Here is a 16,787-nt window from a genome sequence, read left to right on the forward strand (position 1 = left end):
CTGCAAGTGCAGCATTTATCAAAGGGCTCCAAGCAAGGAGTCCAGGGCCGCTAGTACTCAAAACACTCAAAAATCCCTGACTGGTTTCCACAAAACATTGTTTTTAAAATTTTTATTAGAGTATAATTGGTTTACAATGTTGTGACAATTTCTACTGTACAGCAAAGTGACCCAGTCATACATACACACTCTGCCTTTCTTATATCATCTTCCATCCTAGTCTATCCCAAGAGACTGGATATAGTTCCCTGTGCAATACAGTAGGACCTCATTCATCCATTCTAAATGTAACAGTTCGCATCTACTAACCTCAAGCAAAGTATTGTTTTTTCTTTTTAGTGCTACACCTGCGCCATATGGGAGTTCCCAAGGGTCAAATCGGAGCCGCAACTGCCAGCCTATGCCAGAGCCACAGCAACGGCAGGTCCAAGCCAAGCCTGCAACCTACACCACAGCTCACAGCAATGCTGGATCCTTAACCCACTGAGCAGGGCCAGAGATCGAACCCATGTCCTCATGGACACTAGTCTGGTTCATTACCACTGAGCCATGATGGGAATTCCTCAAGCAAAGGATTTTTTTTTTGTCTTTTGTCTTTTTGTTGTTGTTGTTGTTCTTGTTGCTATTTCTTGGGCCGCTCCCGCGGCATATGGAGGTTCCCAGGCTAGGGGTCGAATCGGAGCTATAGCCACCGGCCTACGCCAGAGCCACAGCAACACCGGATCCGAGCCGCGTCTGCAACCTACACCACAGCTCACGGCAACGCCGGATCGTTAACCCACTGAGCAAGGCCAGGGACCGAACCCGCAACCGCATGGTTCCTAGTCGGATTCGTTAACCACTGCGCCACGACAGGAACTCCCAAGCAAAGGATTTTTAAAGGCCAGCTGGGGGGGGGGGGGGAGTCTCAGGGTGTGTGATCAGCTGGTCCACAATCCTCTGCTTAAAGGGCAGTGTCACAGGGGTTAACATCATCAATCCTTATGCACCAGTAGGTCTGGAAGGCTATGTGCTTATGGTCCTCAAGTAGTTAATTTCTTCCATGTGATAGTGGTTTTAGCATCTGTAAAACAACTCCAGAAATTGCATCAGATACTGTTATCTGGTACTTCAAAGAGGAGCTAAAGCAGAGGATTTGGAGGAGGAGGCCTGTGTGAGGAAGGCCCCATTGGGTCCTGCTTGGTTATATCCTGAGGTCTTCTAGGCCTCAGCTTAAATGGGGCCTTCTCAGAAAGGCCTTTACTGACCAATAATCTAAACTAGACCCCCTCTTACCATCCACTGCTTTTCCTTGATGGCAGCAAACACGATTTATCTTTAAATGTGAATTTATGGATCATCAAGCACATCTCTGTTGGCTTCTTCTAACTCCAAAAGACCTTCAGTTTCTCTTTACATCCTACTGCCTGGCCCAGTGTGTGCCGCATAGTAAGTGCTCAGTAAATAATGCAGTTTGTTTTTGTTTTTTGGCATTTGCAAATTCCCAGGCCAGGGATTGAACCTGTGCCAGAGCAGCAACCCAGGCTGCTGCAGTGATGCCAGATCCTTAAACTGCTGAGCCACAAGAGAATTCCTTAAATTTGCTTTTAAAAAGTAACGGTAGGAGTTCCGGTCGTGACGTAGTGGTTAACGAATCCGACTAGGAACCATGAGGTTGCGGGTTCGGACCCTGCCCTTGCACAGTGGGTTAACGATCCGGCGTTGCCGTGAGCTGTGGTGTAGGTTGCAGACGCGGCTCGGGTCCTGCGTTGCTGTGGCTCTGGCATAGGCCGGTGGCTACAGCTCCGATTCGACCCCTAGCCTGGGAACCTCCATATGCCACGAGAGTGGCCCGAGAAATGGCAAAAAGACAAAAAAAAAAGTAACTGTAGGAGTTCCTGTCATAGCTCAGTGGTTAACCAACTTGACTAGTATCCATGAGGACACAGGTTCTATCCCTGGCCTTGCTCAGCAGGTTAAGGATCGGGCATTGCAGGGAGCTATGGCTGTGGCATAGGCCAGCAGCTACAGCTCCGATTAGACCCCTAGCCTGGGAACCTCCACATGCCACTAGTGTGGCCCTAAAAGGATTAAAAAAAAAAAAAAAAGTAACTGTCGTACTGCAGTTCCCATTGTGGCTCATCGGGTTAAGAACCTGATTAGTATCCATGAGGATGCAGGTTCGATCCCTGGCCTCACTCAGTGGCTTAAGGATCTAACATTTCATAAGATATAGCATAGGTCGCAGATGTGGCTCGGATCTGGTATTGCCATGGCTGTGGTGTAGGGCAGCAGCTGCAGCTCCAGCTTTTATCTGACCCCTAACCCAGGAACTTCCATATGCCTCAGGTGCAGCCATTAAAAAGAAAAAAGTAATTGCCTTATAGATAAGATGCCCTGAGTCGTGCACTAACTGGAGGGGTTAACAAAGTATAAGCCAGGGAGATAGCTCCAGTTAGAATTCACTAGAACAAAGTGGAGGTCCTAAAGGATATAAAGGTGTAGGAAAACTAGAAATTGCGGCGTCAGTCTTTTAAATATTAGCAAGGATAAACAAGGGGCCATTCGATTTGGCAGCTAAGACTTCTGGGGACTAACCTAGGTTGGCAGTCTGAGAGGGAGTGTTTTTTGGAATAGAGGGAGTGTTTTTTGGAACAAATCTTCTGGAGTCTAACAATCAAATGCAAAGCCCTGGGTGGCCACAACACTTTTCTTGATTTGCTTTTACACTGCAGTTTCTAGCATAACTTGAGCGTCTCCTACCTCGGCCTCCCTCCTCCCATGTGAACCCAAAGATTCTCTCCTGTGCAGGCTCCCTGGAAAGAACTACTGTGACAGCGGAAGAGAGAGATGGGGAAGTAGGGACAATTTTTTTTTTTTTTAAATGACCACACCTGGGGCTGATGGACGTTCCCAGGCCAGGGACTGAATCTGAGCACCAGCTGTGACCTACTGCCACGGCTGCAGCAACGCTGGCTCCTTTAACCCTTTCCCAACGGCTACGGTTGCCTCTGCCGCTACTGGAGCCACTGCAGTAGGATTCTTAACCCACTGTGCCACAGCAGGAAGTCCAAGTAAGGACAATTTTCTGAGGGCTGGAGCAAGGGAGCCCTTGAAATGTAAAGAAACTGCGGGGAGGAGAAGGAGGGGAGCCTGGATTACCGGATCTGCAGAGGAACTAGTTCCTCCCACACACCTCCAGAGCCTGGAGCTACAGCCACCCCTCAGCTGCCCTAGCTTCCGCCCTGGGGCCTTTGTTCCGGCGCAGAATGTTCCAGACGCAAACGCCAGCGCCGGAAGGAGGTTGGCGGAGGCGGGGGCGGGGGTGATGGCAGAGGATGCGGCGGGCGGGGCGGAGATCGCGGCAGAGCTGCTGCCGCTGGGCGGCGCAAGAGCTCCTCCGGCGCCCGCTCGCCGCGCTGAGCACGTGACCGCCGCCCCCTGGAGTCTGCGCCCCGCCCGCTGGCGCGGCCGAGGTTACGTAAGTGGCGCCCTGGCAGCAGAGCCGGCCGCACGTTTGGCTGGTACATGTTTTCTGCAGTCGCCATTTCGTCACCGCCCTTGGGTTTGGTGCAGTGGCTTCTGGGTTTTTTTTTTTTTTTTTTTTGGGAATCCAGACGCTGCCATTTATCAGCTCTTGCCTTGTCAAGTTTAATTTTTCCGAGCCTGAGTTTATAAATCTGTAAAAATTGGGCTGTGTTCATTGTGGGGATTAAATGAGATGTGGGGGAGTTTCATGGCAGGCACACAATGTGAGTTCGGCAGTCCTCAGATTCAATAGGGCAGAAGGTCGCTAGCCACCGTGACACCGAGCCAGGAGACTGGACTCTGTACTCTTGGCCTCAGTTCTGGGCAGCTCACTGTGTGTCTCACAGGAAGTCGACTCCATTTGTAGTGGGGTTTTTTGTGTGTGTGTGTGTTTTTTTTGTCTCACGCGTGGCATGTGGAAGTTCCGGGGCCAGGGATTGAACCTGTGCCACAGCTGTAACCAGAGCCACAGCAGTGTCAACAGGAGAGCCTCCAATCCTCTGTTGAAAAAAAGGAGTTCCCCTAATGCTTCAGTGGTAACCGATCCCGACTAGTATCCATGTGGACGTGGGTTTGATCCCTGGCCTCCCTCAGTGGGTTAAGGATCCAGCATTGCTGTGAGCTGTGGTGTGGGTTGCAGATGCATCTTGGATCTGGTGTTGCTGTGGCTCTGGTGTAGGCCAGCAGCTGCAGCTCTGATTCGACTCCCTAGCCTGGGAACTTCCATGTGCCACGGGTGTGGCCCTAAAAAAAAAAAAAAAAATTCAACAAATTTGTGAAGCTAGGTCATCAGATTTTCCTACAACTGTTAGAGTGACAGCAAAGTGCATATGATCAATCTTGAATGAGGACTGAAAAAGCACCATGCTTATGCCAGGAAGAAATGAAGCAGAAATAGGTGCCTAACAATGGCCATACATGGAGAAAAAGGAAAAAAAGAAAAGCTCTTGGTCTCAAGCCACAGGTCACACTTCCTGCCAGAGAAGACGGCCTTGGGATGGAAGGGTTTCAAAACCAGCCAAGGGTGGTGTAACAGTTTTAGAAACCACTTCAATGTCAAAAAGGTCCCAACTGTCGATGAGGCTGTATCTGTGGAGGAACAGGCAGCAAAATCCACCAGAACGACTACAAAAGTATTGGCAGGCTATCCTCCAGAATATAACGAGGCTGGTGTCTTCTGGGGGAAAATGTGCAACTACCTTGATATTTCCAAACTGGAAACACAAGGCCCTGACTTTAAAGCAGCTAATGACATTGTGACCGCCTCTCTCTCCTCCTGGTGGTAATGTTGTCAGGCGATTCTACAGAGATCCAAACCCCAGCGCCCTAAAACAAATCTTCTGGAGTCTAACAATCAAATGCAAAGCCCTGGGTGGCCACAACACTTTTCTTGATGTGCTTTTATAGTTTATTCTGTTGTTGTTTGTTTTTGTTTTTGCCACACTTGTGGCATGTGGAAGTTCCAGGGCAGGGGATCAAACCTGAGCCACAGCAGCGACCTGAGCTGCTGCAGTGACAACATCAGATCCTTAACCCACTGTGCTACAAGAGAACTCCTACAGTTTACATTCTAGAAGCCTAGTAGGACCTCAGAGACAAAGGCCTGGGCTTTGGTGTTGCTGCTCACAGGCAACACTCTGAGGTACCACACACTTTTTTTTTTTTTTTGCTTTTTAGGGCTGCACCCATGGCATGTGGAGGTCCCCAGGCTAGGGGTCAAATTGGTGCTGTAGCCGCTGGCCTATGCCACAGCCACAGCCACGCAGAACACTGACCCACTGAGCGAGGCCAGCCATCAAACCTGCGTCCGCATGGATACTAGTCAGATTCGTTACCACTGAGCCACGAGAGGAAGTCTGGTACCACATACTTTATGAATATGCTCATAAAGGCACTGAAATGTTCCTCCCCCAACATCACCTCTATCCTTCACTCTGCTGATTTTTTTTTTTTTTTTTTGGTTAGGGCCTCACCCAGAGGCATATGGAGGTTGCCAGGCTAGGAGTCTAATTGGAGCTGTAGCCGCCGTCCTATGCCACAGTCACAGCAATGCCAGATCCAAGCCATGCCTGCAGCCTACACCCCAGCTCACAGCAACACCAGATCCTTAACCCACTGAGCCAGGCCAGGCATGGAACCTGCAACCTCATGGTTCCTAGTCAGATTCATTTCCACTGTGCCACAATGGGAACTCCTCACTCTGCTGATTTAACCATAAATTGCTGGTCCAAAGCCACATGCGTGAGGTTGCGATTACTCCCAGACCCCCAGAGCGATAAATGCTGACCCTGATCTTAATGTGGTTATGAGTCGGAAGAGTTGAAAGTTCTCCAGTATTGCCAGTTGCTTTATATTATGCGGGCATAGAAACAATCAAGCCTAAAACAATCCTTGCATGTTGGGAAGAATGTGTTTAGGATATTTAAGGGCTTTCTGTTAACAAAGAAGTGCAACTCACTGTTCCAGTGGCCTGGCATGCGGATCGTGATGGCTTTGGGAAGAAACTGAAGAGCTTGAGAGCCAAGAGAAACACTAAATAAAAAGCTGAGGAACTGATAAAACCATCCCCAGGAGATAAAAATGAGAAGGACAGGAAGAGAAGAACATATCTTCGTAAACTTATTGAAGTGTTACATGCTGTAAAATACCTGAATGATTGAATTTCTGAATAAAACCCCTCCATGGTGAGAAACTTGAAAATTATATGTGGTTAAATCTATACATTGCAATTCCTTATAACTTGGCAATTCTGCACATAAGTATGCATCCAACAAAAACAAGTGCCTTGGGGTTCCTGGGTGGTTCAGTGGATTAAGGGATCCAGCTTCGTCACTGTTATGGCTGGGGTCACTGATGTATCTTGGGTTCGGTGCCTAGGTCCATCAAAAGACTCTGCAGTACTGTACACAGTAGCTTTCTCTTTAAAAGCTAAGAATGGGAGCTGCTCAAATGTCCATCTACGGTAGAATAAGTAAGTTGCAGAACATCCACACAGTGGAATACAGTGAAACAATGGAAATACTTGGCTACCATTTCGGGCAACAACATGAATGACTCTCACTTGTCAAGAAAAATAGGTCAGACAAAAGAATACAAAGAATGCATACTGTCTTGTTTCATTTGCATGAACTCTTTTTTTTTTTTTTTTGTCTTTTTAGGGCCGCACCCTCCTTTTGTAGCTGCTAACCTATGCCACAGCTAAAGCAACACCAGATCTGAGCTGGGTCTGTGACCTACACCACAGCTCATGGCAAGGCTGGGTCTTTAACCCACTGAGCGAGGCCAGGGATTGAACCTGTGTCCTCATGGATGTTAGATTTGTTTCCACTGAGCCATGATAGGAACTCCCTGAGTTGCATGAAACTGATGAAGAGGCAAAGCTAACCTATCCTGATAGAGGTCAAATAGGAGTTACTTTAGGGGCGTAGTGTCAGAGCAAGAAGGAGCCCTTTGGGATGCTGGAAGTGTTCTTGATTTTTTGCTGCATAAATATGTAAGACCCACTGAGCAATTTAAGATTAATATACTCTGTATATGTGACATCTCAATAAAAAAAAGTAAAAAGTTAAAATTGCTTGTAGCATTGTGGAATACTTGAGCTATTCCCAACCAGATGTGACCAGTTCAGGATTCCCAAGCACTGGGTAAAGACCATGTTTTAAACCACTAGCTGAGCTGGCCATGGATTAGGCTTACCATCTGTCCTCTAAGCCATGATATCCTTATTTTTGTTGTCACAGTGGCAAGAATATCCAGGTTGGGTGGATGACAAGTGCTCAAGTTCACAGCTTTCTTTTCATTTTTTTTGGCTGCTCCCACAGCCTGGGGAAATTCCCCGGCCAGGGGTCGACCCACACCACAGCAGTGACCTGAGCCGATGCAATGACAACACCAGATACTTGACCTGCTGCTGTGCCACGAGAGGACCCCACATCTTTTCTTTTTCTTTCTTTCTTTTTTTTTTTTTGTCTTTTTGCCATTTCTTGGTCCGCTCCTGCGGTACATGGAGGTTCCCAGGCTAGGGGTCAGATTGGAGCTGTAGCCGCTGACCTACACCAGAGCCACAGCAACGTGGGGTCCGAGCCACACCTGCAACCTACACCACAGCTCACAGCAACGCCAGATCCTTAACCCATTGAGCAAGGCCAGAGACCGAACCCGAAACCTCATGGTTCCTAGTAGGATTCGTTAACCACTGAGCCACGACGGGAACTCCGCCACATCTTTTCTAATATGCTTTCTTCTTTCTCCTTAATTAAAGAAATATAAACATTTATCCTGTACACAATCATAGTATACTGTCATGTTTTGTATTTTACACAAAACTAACATGTACTTAATAGATGGGGTATGTAAGGGTAATTTTATTTTATTTTTATTTTTTTAAGGATCTGGCATTGCTGTGAGCTGTGGTGTAGGTCGCAGATGCGTCTCAGATCCCAAGTTGATTTTATTTTTATTTTTTGGCCACACACATGGCATCAGGAAGTTCCAAGGCCAGGGATCGAACCTGAGCCACAGCAGTGACAACACCGGACTCTCAACCTGATGGGCCCGCAAGGAACTCCTCAAGAATAGTTTTAACTATGAGACATAATTGTCACCTTTCCTCTCCCAACTCTCTATCCCCTAAAAATATAAAGCATGTCGCACAGTGTCTGACACATGCCAGAAAGTACCAGTTCAGCGCCTTCAGCATGGACCGCAACCTCCCACAATCCACATGTCCTCTCTCACTAAAGTTGCCAATGACCAAAAAAAAAAAAAAATCATGTATGTTATCAAACCTGAACTGTCCACTGTGCTGTGTCCTCCTAAACCCTTTTCCCACTCTACACACTATCTCCAGGGCCTCACCCTCTGCATATGAATGTTCCCAGGCCAGGGGTCAAATCAGAGCTGTAGCTGCCGACCTACCACAGCAACTCGGGATCTGAGACGCATCTGCGACCTACACCACAGCTCACGGCAACGCCAGATCCTTAACCCACTGAGTGAGGCCAGGGATCAAACCTGAGTCTCATGGATACTAGTTGGGTTCATTACCACTGAACCACAAGTGGAACTCTATTTTTGTTTTTTCATGCTAACCTCTCAGTCTGAATGGTTTCAACATGCAGCAACTCTAATCCAACACCCACACTGCAGAACCACCTCTCAGGCAAATTCCTTGTCTTTTTTTTTTGGCTGTACGCAGGGCTTATGGAAGTCCCTAGGCCAGGGACTGAATCCAAGCCATAGCTTTGACCTACAGCAGCTGCAGCAACACTGGATCCTTAACCCACTGAGCAAGGCCAGGGATCTAACCCAAATCCTCATGGATACTAGTGGAGTTCTTAACCCAATGAGCCACAAGAGGAACTCCTCCCCTTGTCATTCTTAAAGATTCAGCCCAGTGTCATCTGCTCCACGACACTTTCCAAAGTGCTTGATCCGTGGAGTCCCATCCTTTTTACTCCCATAGGACTTTTTGTATAACCAGAATTTTATCTACTACATGACAAAACTGTTTTATAAATATCCTTGTAAACTCCTTGCGGATTCACTGCTTCATCTTCAGTGCTTCGCACAAATGATTAAATTTGAATCAGAAACGGTTCTAAGTGCTTCACATATGTATGTGTAACATCACTGAATCCTCACTATAGCTTATGCAGTTCATACCAATAGTACCCCCCTTTTACAGAAGAAAAAACAGGTACGGGGGTGGTTCAGGAATTTGCCAAAGTTCCCCTGCATACCCGCCTTCAGGGATTCGCACACCCTGTCAGCCTGGCTCCACAGTTGCTAAATACCACTATATTTTATTACCTCTCTACAGAATAGTCACTTAGAAAATGTTAAAGAAATAGGACTAGCTAAGCTTAGTGAATGCATACGATGTCAAGGGTTCCTTGCTAAGTGCTTTACCTGGACTGTTTCAACTCCATAAAAACCCTGAGATAAGTACCATCATTATGCCCATTTTAGGAAAGAGAAAACAGGTTTAGAGAAGTGTGGCAACCTCCCCAAGGTCACAGAGATAATTAGTGGCATTGTTTCCCTCCCAAGCAAGGTCTGGACCACCACACTCTGCCAGATGAGGCCCACAGCTCAGGAATGGATGGACAGGGCAGATGAAGGCTAGAACAGGATGCAGCCCTATGACACCTACCCTTCTGAGCTAGAAACTCAGCGTTTAGAACCTCAGGCTTAGAACCGGCTGACTCACAACTCGGGTTGGAGAATGATCCAGCCCAAGCAACAGTGACCCAGAATCAGAAGGCCTGGGAAACAGATGTCACCACAATGGCAGACCTTACTTGTCCTCCGGCCCTATATCCCCAGGCGGCTCAAAGTTCTTAACGGTGAAAAGACCTCCAGGGACCTCAAAGCGATGATACCATGAAAGGGTTAACTCTGAGCTTGGCGGGCCAGGGAAGGGTTAAGTACCTGGCGGCTTCCTCGCTGGGGCGAGGCCTGGGGGCTGCGGGCTGTTTGGGAAGGTGTCCAGAGGTTAACCGCCCGCGAGTGGCCTCTACTCACTGCTTGACCTTCGCAGCCGCCCCTGGTGCCGAGTTTTGACCGCCCCGAGGGGCCCGTGTGGGCGGGGTCTCGGGCGGGGCGCGACCTGGGGTGGCGACTAGAGGGTTAACTGCCCCAGGGGCCCTTAGGGGCGTGGCCTGGGGCGGGGCGAGGCCTGCGGGAGGGGTTGGGGGCGGAAGCGGCCGGCGTTCTGGAGCCGGAGCTCCTCGGCGACTTTCGGCCGGGCTCCTCCCGAGGGCCGGCGACCTCCCGGCACGGGAAGCTGAGCATGGTTCGGGAGCAGGGACAGGAGCAGGAGCGGGCGAAGGGGACGGTCCCTGGACAGACCTAAGGCGACAAACTCTTGCGTCTCAGGAGACGCGGACAGGTGGGTGAGGGCAAGATGATGATGGATCTAGGAGCTTTCGGGGAGCTGAACGGGAGGAGTGGGGCAGTGAGCAGACCTGGGGGAAAGGATGAGGCGCCTAGGTGTGGAGTCCCTCCAGGATCCTCCTCTCCCCCAACTTCTCTCTAGGTCGATCCCGAGCGGGAGCTCAACTTTCCGAAGAGAGACGTCCCAGCAAGCCTCTTTTGGGGAATCCTCCAGCTTCTCACCTCCATGGGCCAGACGGCCTTGGCAGGGGGCAGCAGCAGCAGCACCCCCACCCCACAGCCCCTGTACCCTGACCTCTCTTGTCCCGAGGGCTTGGAGGAGCTGCTCTCTGCTCCCCCTCCTGACCTGGGGGCCCAACGGCGTCACGGCTGGAACCCCAAGGACTGCTCAGAGAACATCGAGGTCAAGGAAGGGGGCTTGTGCTTTGAGCGGCGGCCTGTGGCCCAGAGCACTGATGGGGTCCGGGGTAAGAGGGGCTACTCGAGAGGCCTGCACGCCTGGGAGATCAGCTGGCCCCGGGAAGAGAGAGGCACCCACGCCGTGGTGGGCGTGGCCACGGCCCTCGCCCCGCTGCAAGCTGACCACTATGCGGCGCTGCTGGGCAGCAACAGCGAGTCGTGGGGTTGGGACATTGGGCGGGGGAAGCTGTACCATCAGAGCAAGGGGCCTGGGGCCCCCCGGTATCCCCCCGGACCTCAAGGTGAGCACCTGGAGGTGCCGGAGAGGCTGCTGGTGGTTTTGGACATGGAGGAGGGAACTCTGGGCTACGCTATTGGGGGCACCTACCTGGGGCCAGCCTTCCGTGGACTGAAGGGCAGGACCCTCTATCCAGCAGTAAGCGCTGTCTGGGGCCAGTGCCAGGTCCGCATCAGCTACCTGGGCGAAAGGAGAGGTGAGGCCTGGGGCAGGTGTGGGGAGAGTGTTCTATCCATGGTGGCTGTGGTCTGGGATGGAAGCTCAACGCCTTCCAAGAGGCGTTGTAAGTAGTGTGCCTTCATCTGACAGGTCTCCTGGCTCAATCAAAGCCTGGGCCAGCAGCTCCAACCTTCATCTGACAGGTCTTCTTTCCCTATTCAGTGCCAGGAATGGCTAAGGAACTTCACAGCTCTTACCTCATTTAATCTTCTAACAGCCATAGAGGTAAAAGGAAGGTTGTTGGGAAAGCAACTTGCTAGGAAGTGATGAGCCCTCAAAATGGAGGGGAGCACCCTAGGGATTAGGACTTCACAGGAGGTACCAGTCCCTGGAGCAGGAGGTGCAAAGAGTGAAACATGTACTGAGCTAGGAGTACAAAGCACCCCAGGGTGTGTACCAGACTCACTGGGCTGTCTCTTTGACACATACCTACTTCCTTTCTCAGTCAAACCCCAGGAAGGAGCCATTGAGGCCCAGGCTCCTGGAAGGAAAGCAGTGAGGGAGGAAAGGCCTTGGAGCGGGGCTGCAGAAGAAGGGGCTTCTTGGGGAACCCATGGAACCAGACCTTGGGGCTGACTAGACTTTACTGTCCTCTGCAAGTGGCAGAGTCTTCATTCAGCAGAGGGTGGCTGCTGTGGAGGGGGCATGACCTTCCATTCACCCTCTCTGCCCTGGTGCCCAGGCCTCTCTGCAATCAAAGCCTGGGCCAGCAGCTCCACCAGTATCTGAGCCACCTGGGCCTGTTGCTTAGAGGGCCTTAGATGGGTGAAATTAGTGACGCAGATGCAGAACTCCAGGGTGCACTGCTCCACCGAGGTGGAAGTAGCCTTGTAGCAAGAAGGCCACAGGGAAGCAGCGGGGAGCTGGGCAGGACCCTGTGGTTTGAGGACATCCAGCGACTGGTGGTTACACCCCTACTTACTTTCCCTCCTTCTCTCTCCCAGCGGAGCCACACTCCCTTCTGCACCTGAGCCGCCTGTGTGTACGCCACGCCCTGGGGGCTACCCGGCTCGGCTACGTTTCTGCTCTGCCCTTGCCCCCTGCCATGAAGCGCTACCTGCTCTACCAGTGACCCCTGCGATACCTCAGATGGCGCTGGGGCCTTGACCCCTCTCCTCCCCTGGGGGGCAGGGAAGAGGCACTGCCGACCTAGACCAGCTACTTGACTAAAGCCAGAGGCTGGGCGGGGGGGGCCCATGGGGGAGGCCAGGCTGGGCCCCATCCCAACCCAAGCTCTGGGGAGCATGACAGCCCCCAGGGCCACCCAGAGAGCAGAAGGGAAGGGGCTGTTCATGACGGCTGTGGCAGCCTGGTACGCAAAGCCTTTTTGGAAGTAAAGGTTAAGAGGTGCGCTGCTGTAGAAGCCTGTTCATGGTATTTTTTTTTTTATTGTTGCACAAGGGTCCTGCGACTGCTTCAGAAAGGAAAAAAAAAGGATTTAGGCCAGGTCAGTGAAGGACAAACCACAGGGCTCAGTGCCAGGTGTTTATTACCCCCTCTACGGGACTTCTCACAGACACAACACACACAGGCATTGGCACCGTGGGAGGGAGCAGCACCCTGGCCCCAGCGGAGGACAGGGCCTTCTCTCAGTCCTTGGCCTCGTGCTGTGAGATGGGACAGGATGGTTTCTCTCTCTTGCCTTCACCGGGGACGGAGGGGACCCACGGGCAAACCACCCCTCCCACCTCTCAGCCAAGGAGACGCCTCCTTGGTGACAGGTTTAGTTCCAACTGGAACAGTAAGTGGTGGCAGGATTGGCCTGGTCCCAGCCATTACAGGGTAGGGTGTAAACGAGAAAGGAAAAGGTCCACCTCGGATTAGGCTGCGAGAGGGGGCAGGCGACACCATCAGAAGCATGTGGGGGGTGGGGCAGCGCAGTTATTGGGCTTCTGAGCTCCCTAGTCCCTGGCTCGGAGGGAAGGGGAGGTAGGGGCGATGGATGGGCTTATTATTTGGCATTGATGATGTCCACAAATTCAGGCTTGAGGGAAGCACCACCCACAAGGAACCCGTCCACATCAGGCTGGCTCGCCAGCTCTTTGCAGGTTGCCCCAGTCACAGAGCCTGGGAAGGGAGAGGAGGGAACGGTCAAGGCTACCTCCTTGTCTAAGGAGGGCTCAGTCTGATTCTCAGCCCACCCCACTCCAGGCTGGAGCCAGAGCCACTTACCCCCATAAATGATGCGGGTGCTCTGAGCCACTGCCTCAGAGACGTGGGACTTAAGCCATCCCCGGAGCTTTTCGTGTACTTCCTGGGCCTAAAACAAGAAGCCAGACTAAGACTTTTCATTCCAAGTGGGGGAAACTGTGGGTACCAGTGGAGACAGGCATTGTGGTTTTGGGGCAAGAACTCTGGGACCTGAGAGGGAACCCGGAGGCTTTAATTCCACCCAGTCCCTGGAACGGATGTACTTGGACAAGTGACTCTGTTTTGTCCTCCCCCCCCCCTTTTTAGGGGGGGCATGTGTGGCATATGGAAGTTCCCAGGCTAGGGGTTGAGCTGGTGCCGCAGCCGCCTGCCTACACCACAGCCGCCCCAAATCTGAGCCAGGTAGGTCTGCGTCCCACACTGTAGCTCACTGCAACACCAGATCCCACAAAGCAAGGCTAGGGACAGAACCTGCATCCTCGTGGATACTAGTCAGACACTATGTTACTGCTGGGTCACAGTGGGAACTCCCTGTCCTGTCTTTTAAATGAAGGGTTGGCCCAGATGGTCTCTGTGGCCGTCCAATGCTACCAAGGCAGGGGAGGATGAACTCCTGGGCTTCGTTACCTGTTGGGGTGTGGCAGTCTTGCCAGTACCGATGGCCCACACAGGCTCATAGGCCAGGACAACCTTGTTCCAGTCCTTCACATTATCTGTGGGACAGAGATCACAGGTGGAAGGGTGAAGGAGGAGCGATCCAGCTGTTCCCCAGAGAATGAGTGATGGCGGCCTACTGCCCTCTGGTGGCTGTTAAGGGAACTCCAGGTGGCATCATATACTGTCAGGGGCAGGAGGGGAAGTGATAGGAAGGATACAAGGGTTCTTAGCCTCCCCTTTCCTGCATCAGCATGGGGAATCAAGTCAGGAGGCAAGGCATCTGACCCCGCCCTCTGTCCCTCCGTAGCCCTGGCTAGGTCCAAAGGTCCCTTTCTCCAGAGATACCTGCGATGACCTTGGTTTGCTCGAAAACGACCTTCTCGGTGATGCCAGCTTCCCGCTCATCTAGCTTCTCCCCAATGCAGGCGATTACTCCAAGTCCCTCTGCCAGGGCATGGGCCACTTTCTGCCCAATTAGCTGTTGAGGAACACACTTAGTGAGACACCTGTCTTGGAATAAGCCATCTCTTATCTCCTCTCCTGGTCACTAACCTCATCTGACTCTCCAAAGACATGCCTTCTCTCCGAGTGCCCCAGGACTACCCACGTGGCTCCGAGGTCTTTGATCATGCCAGGGCTAAAGGAAGAGAAAAAGTCATGGCTCAGGAGGGAGCCCACCCCATGGCTTTTCCCTCCATGAGGAGAATAAGGGCTGGGTCCCCCCAGTACACACACACACACACACACACCCCATCTTACCTGATCTCCCCAGTACACACACACACACACACCCCATCTTACCTGATCTCCCCAGTACACACACACACACACACAAACACACACACCCCATCTTACCTGATCTCCCCAGTAAAGGCCCCATTAGCCACTTTGTAGCAGTTCTGTGCAGCCACAGCAATCTTGGGATCTAGCTTCTGCCTGGCGAAGTCAATGTAGGCGGTGGGGGGTGCACAAACCACCTCTGAGTAGAAGACAGTGACAGAAGGGGATGGCATCACAAATCCAGACCCTATCCAGTGCTCTGGAGCCCCCTAGCCTCCACCGCTTTCATAGTTCTGCCTTCGCCCATTTCCACCCCAGCATGATGATCTTTGTCTACTTTGCACCCCAGGCTGGGCCTGAACCCAACTCTGAGCCTTTTGGGTACCCCTGAGAGGTCATGGCCCTTGCCCTGCCCTCTGCTCTTTTAACAGCTGTGGCTCTGATTTCCCCAGGCTATTCTGGGCCTGGGCACCTCCTAGACTCAGCATTCTCTGGGGCCAACCCCGCCTCCCTTCTAAAATAGCTCATTCCCACCTCTCCAGGCCAGGCAAGGATTTTTAGCAAAAGCAGAAAGGGCCAACTCCAGGGGTCTGTACTGCAGTCTCTGGGGGGAATAAACCAGAAGGGGGTGCCTCTTGATCAGACCCGGGGTTCTGTGATTTAGGTGCCTGGGATGGGAAGGACTGAGGACGGCACTCTGCCCGTGGGTGGCAGTGAGTCGACTGGCTCATAGAGGCCTTGCGTTTTCCCGTATCCAGGTTGCAGAAAACAAGAGGATCGCTCCTCATCCCCACATGGCTCTGCCCGTTTGTCACTTGCTCAGCCCCTTCCGCAGAAGGGTCTTGCAGGCCGCCGAGGGGAAAGGATCAGAAGAGTAGCTCAAGTGGCCAAGGGCCACCCGGCAGGGGAACTCGGTAGCCCAGGCAAAGCGCGGGGAGGAGTCTGGGGCTACGTGCGGCGGCGCACGGAGCCGGCGCCGAGGGGGCCCAGAAGCCTGCACGCAGCCTCCTCCCCCACACACCGGACTGGCGCCGGCCTCTCCCGATTGCCCGTAGGGGCTGGGCTCCACTTCCATCCCCGGCTCGGGCGGGTGCAGCCCCGGTCCGCACCCCGGAGCCGCCTTCCTCCCACAGTCGGAGGGCACAGGGAGATGCGGCCCCTCCTTTCCCCATGGACACACCCCTGGTCCTGCGGCCGCAGGGCCAAGGCCGGGACCCCAGTAGCCCTGGTCTCCGGCCCTGCAAGCAGGACCACGCAGACAACAGCTGAGAGAGCTCGGGAGAGGGCGCCACCACGCCCGACCTCCCACCCACCCACCGCCAGGGCTCACCGGTGTCGGCCGGCAGCTTGGCTGCGTTGAGGGTGTTGATGAGCTCCCCCAGATTGTTCTTTCGCCCGTTCATCTTCCAGTTTCCCCCCACGAAGAACTTCCTAGCGGGCGCCATGGCGCTGGAGCCGGCACACTGAAGGTCAGGAGCAGCGCGCGGCCGTGTCCACTGGCCGCTTATGTAGAGAGCGGAGAGGCAGAACCCCGCCCCCCCCGCGTCCTGGGCCATGACTGGCCCGTCCCGCGGAAGCCCTGCCCCGGCCCCGCCCGCCGCCGCCCGCCGCCCGCCGCCCGCCGCCCGCGGGGTTGCGAGGTTCTGACGTCACCTTCTTTCTTGTAGCAACGTTCCAGCGGCGTCCGGGCTCGGTGGCTACAGCTTCCGTGGTCTGACTTTGGGGAGAACCGTGCGCCCGGTGCTCAGGGAAACCCCCGCTTCACGGCTTCAGCACGTCACCCCCAACACCGAGGGACAGGGGAGGGGCTTCCGAGGCTCGCCGGCTGCAGGCTCGGCCTCAGAGCCCTGAGGGGCCTCTCTCCAGCTCTGGGAAAAGG

At 52.9% G+C, this 16,787-nt stretch overlaps 2 protein-coding genes across 2 annotated transcripts; one reads left to right on the forward strand and one right to left on the reverse strand.

The window, feature by feature from the left end:
- Positions 1-10,194: 10,194 nt before the first annotated feature.
- On the forward strand, positions 10,195-12,680 carry SPSB2 (splA/ryanodine receptor domain and SOCS box containing 2). The gene is made up of 3 exons (XM_047787666.1): positions 10,195-10,399; positions 10,547-11,297; positions 12,265-12,680. The coding sequence occupies exons 2-3, from the start codon at positions 10,631-10,633 to the stop codon at positions 12,390-12,392; spliced, it is 795 nt and encodes a 264-aa protein (XP_047643622.1). The 5' UTR covers positions 10,195-10,399; positions 10,547-10,630; the 3' UTR covers positions 12,393-12,680.
- A 112-nt stretch (positions 12,681-12,792) lies between these two features.
- On the reverse strand, positions 12,793-16,464 carry TPI1 (triosephosphate isomerase 1). Its single transcript, XM_047787665.1, has 7 exons — positions 16,239-16,464; positions 14,984-15,107; positions 14,681-14,765; positions 14,474-14,606; positions 14,099-14,184; positions 13,493-13,580; positions 12,793-13,387 (listed from the first exon to the last, which is right to left on the reverse strand). Exons 1-7 carry the CDS (start codon positions 16,462-16,464, stop codon positions 13,272-13,274), a joined length of 858 nt encoding a protein of 285 aa, XP_047643621.1. The 3' UTR covers positions 12,793-13,271.
- Positions 16,465-16,787: the final 323 nt, after the last annotated feature.

The sequence above is a fragment of the Phacochoerus africanus genome, chromosome 7, assembly GCF_016906955.1.
Source record: "Phacochoerus africanus isolate WHEZ1 chromosome 7, ROS_Pafr_v1, whole genome shotgun sequence".
In the NCBI taxonomy this organism is placed as follows: domain Eukaryota; kingdom Metazoa; phylum Chordata; class Mammalia; order Artiodactyla; family Suidae; genus Phacochoerus; species Phacochoerus africanus.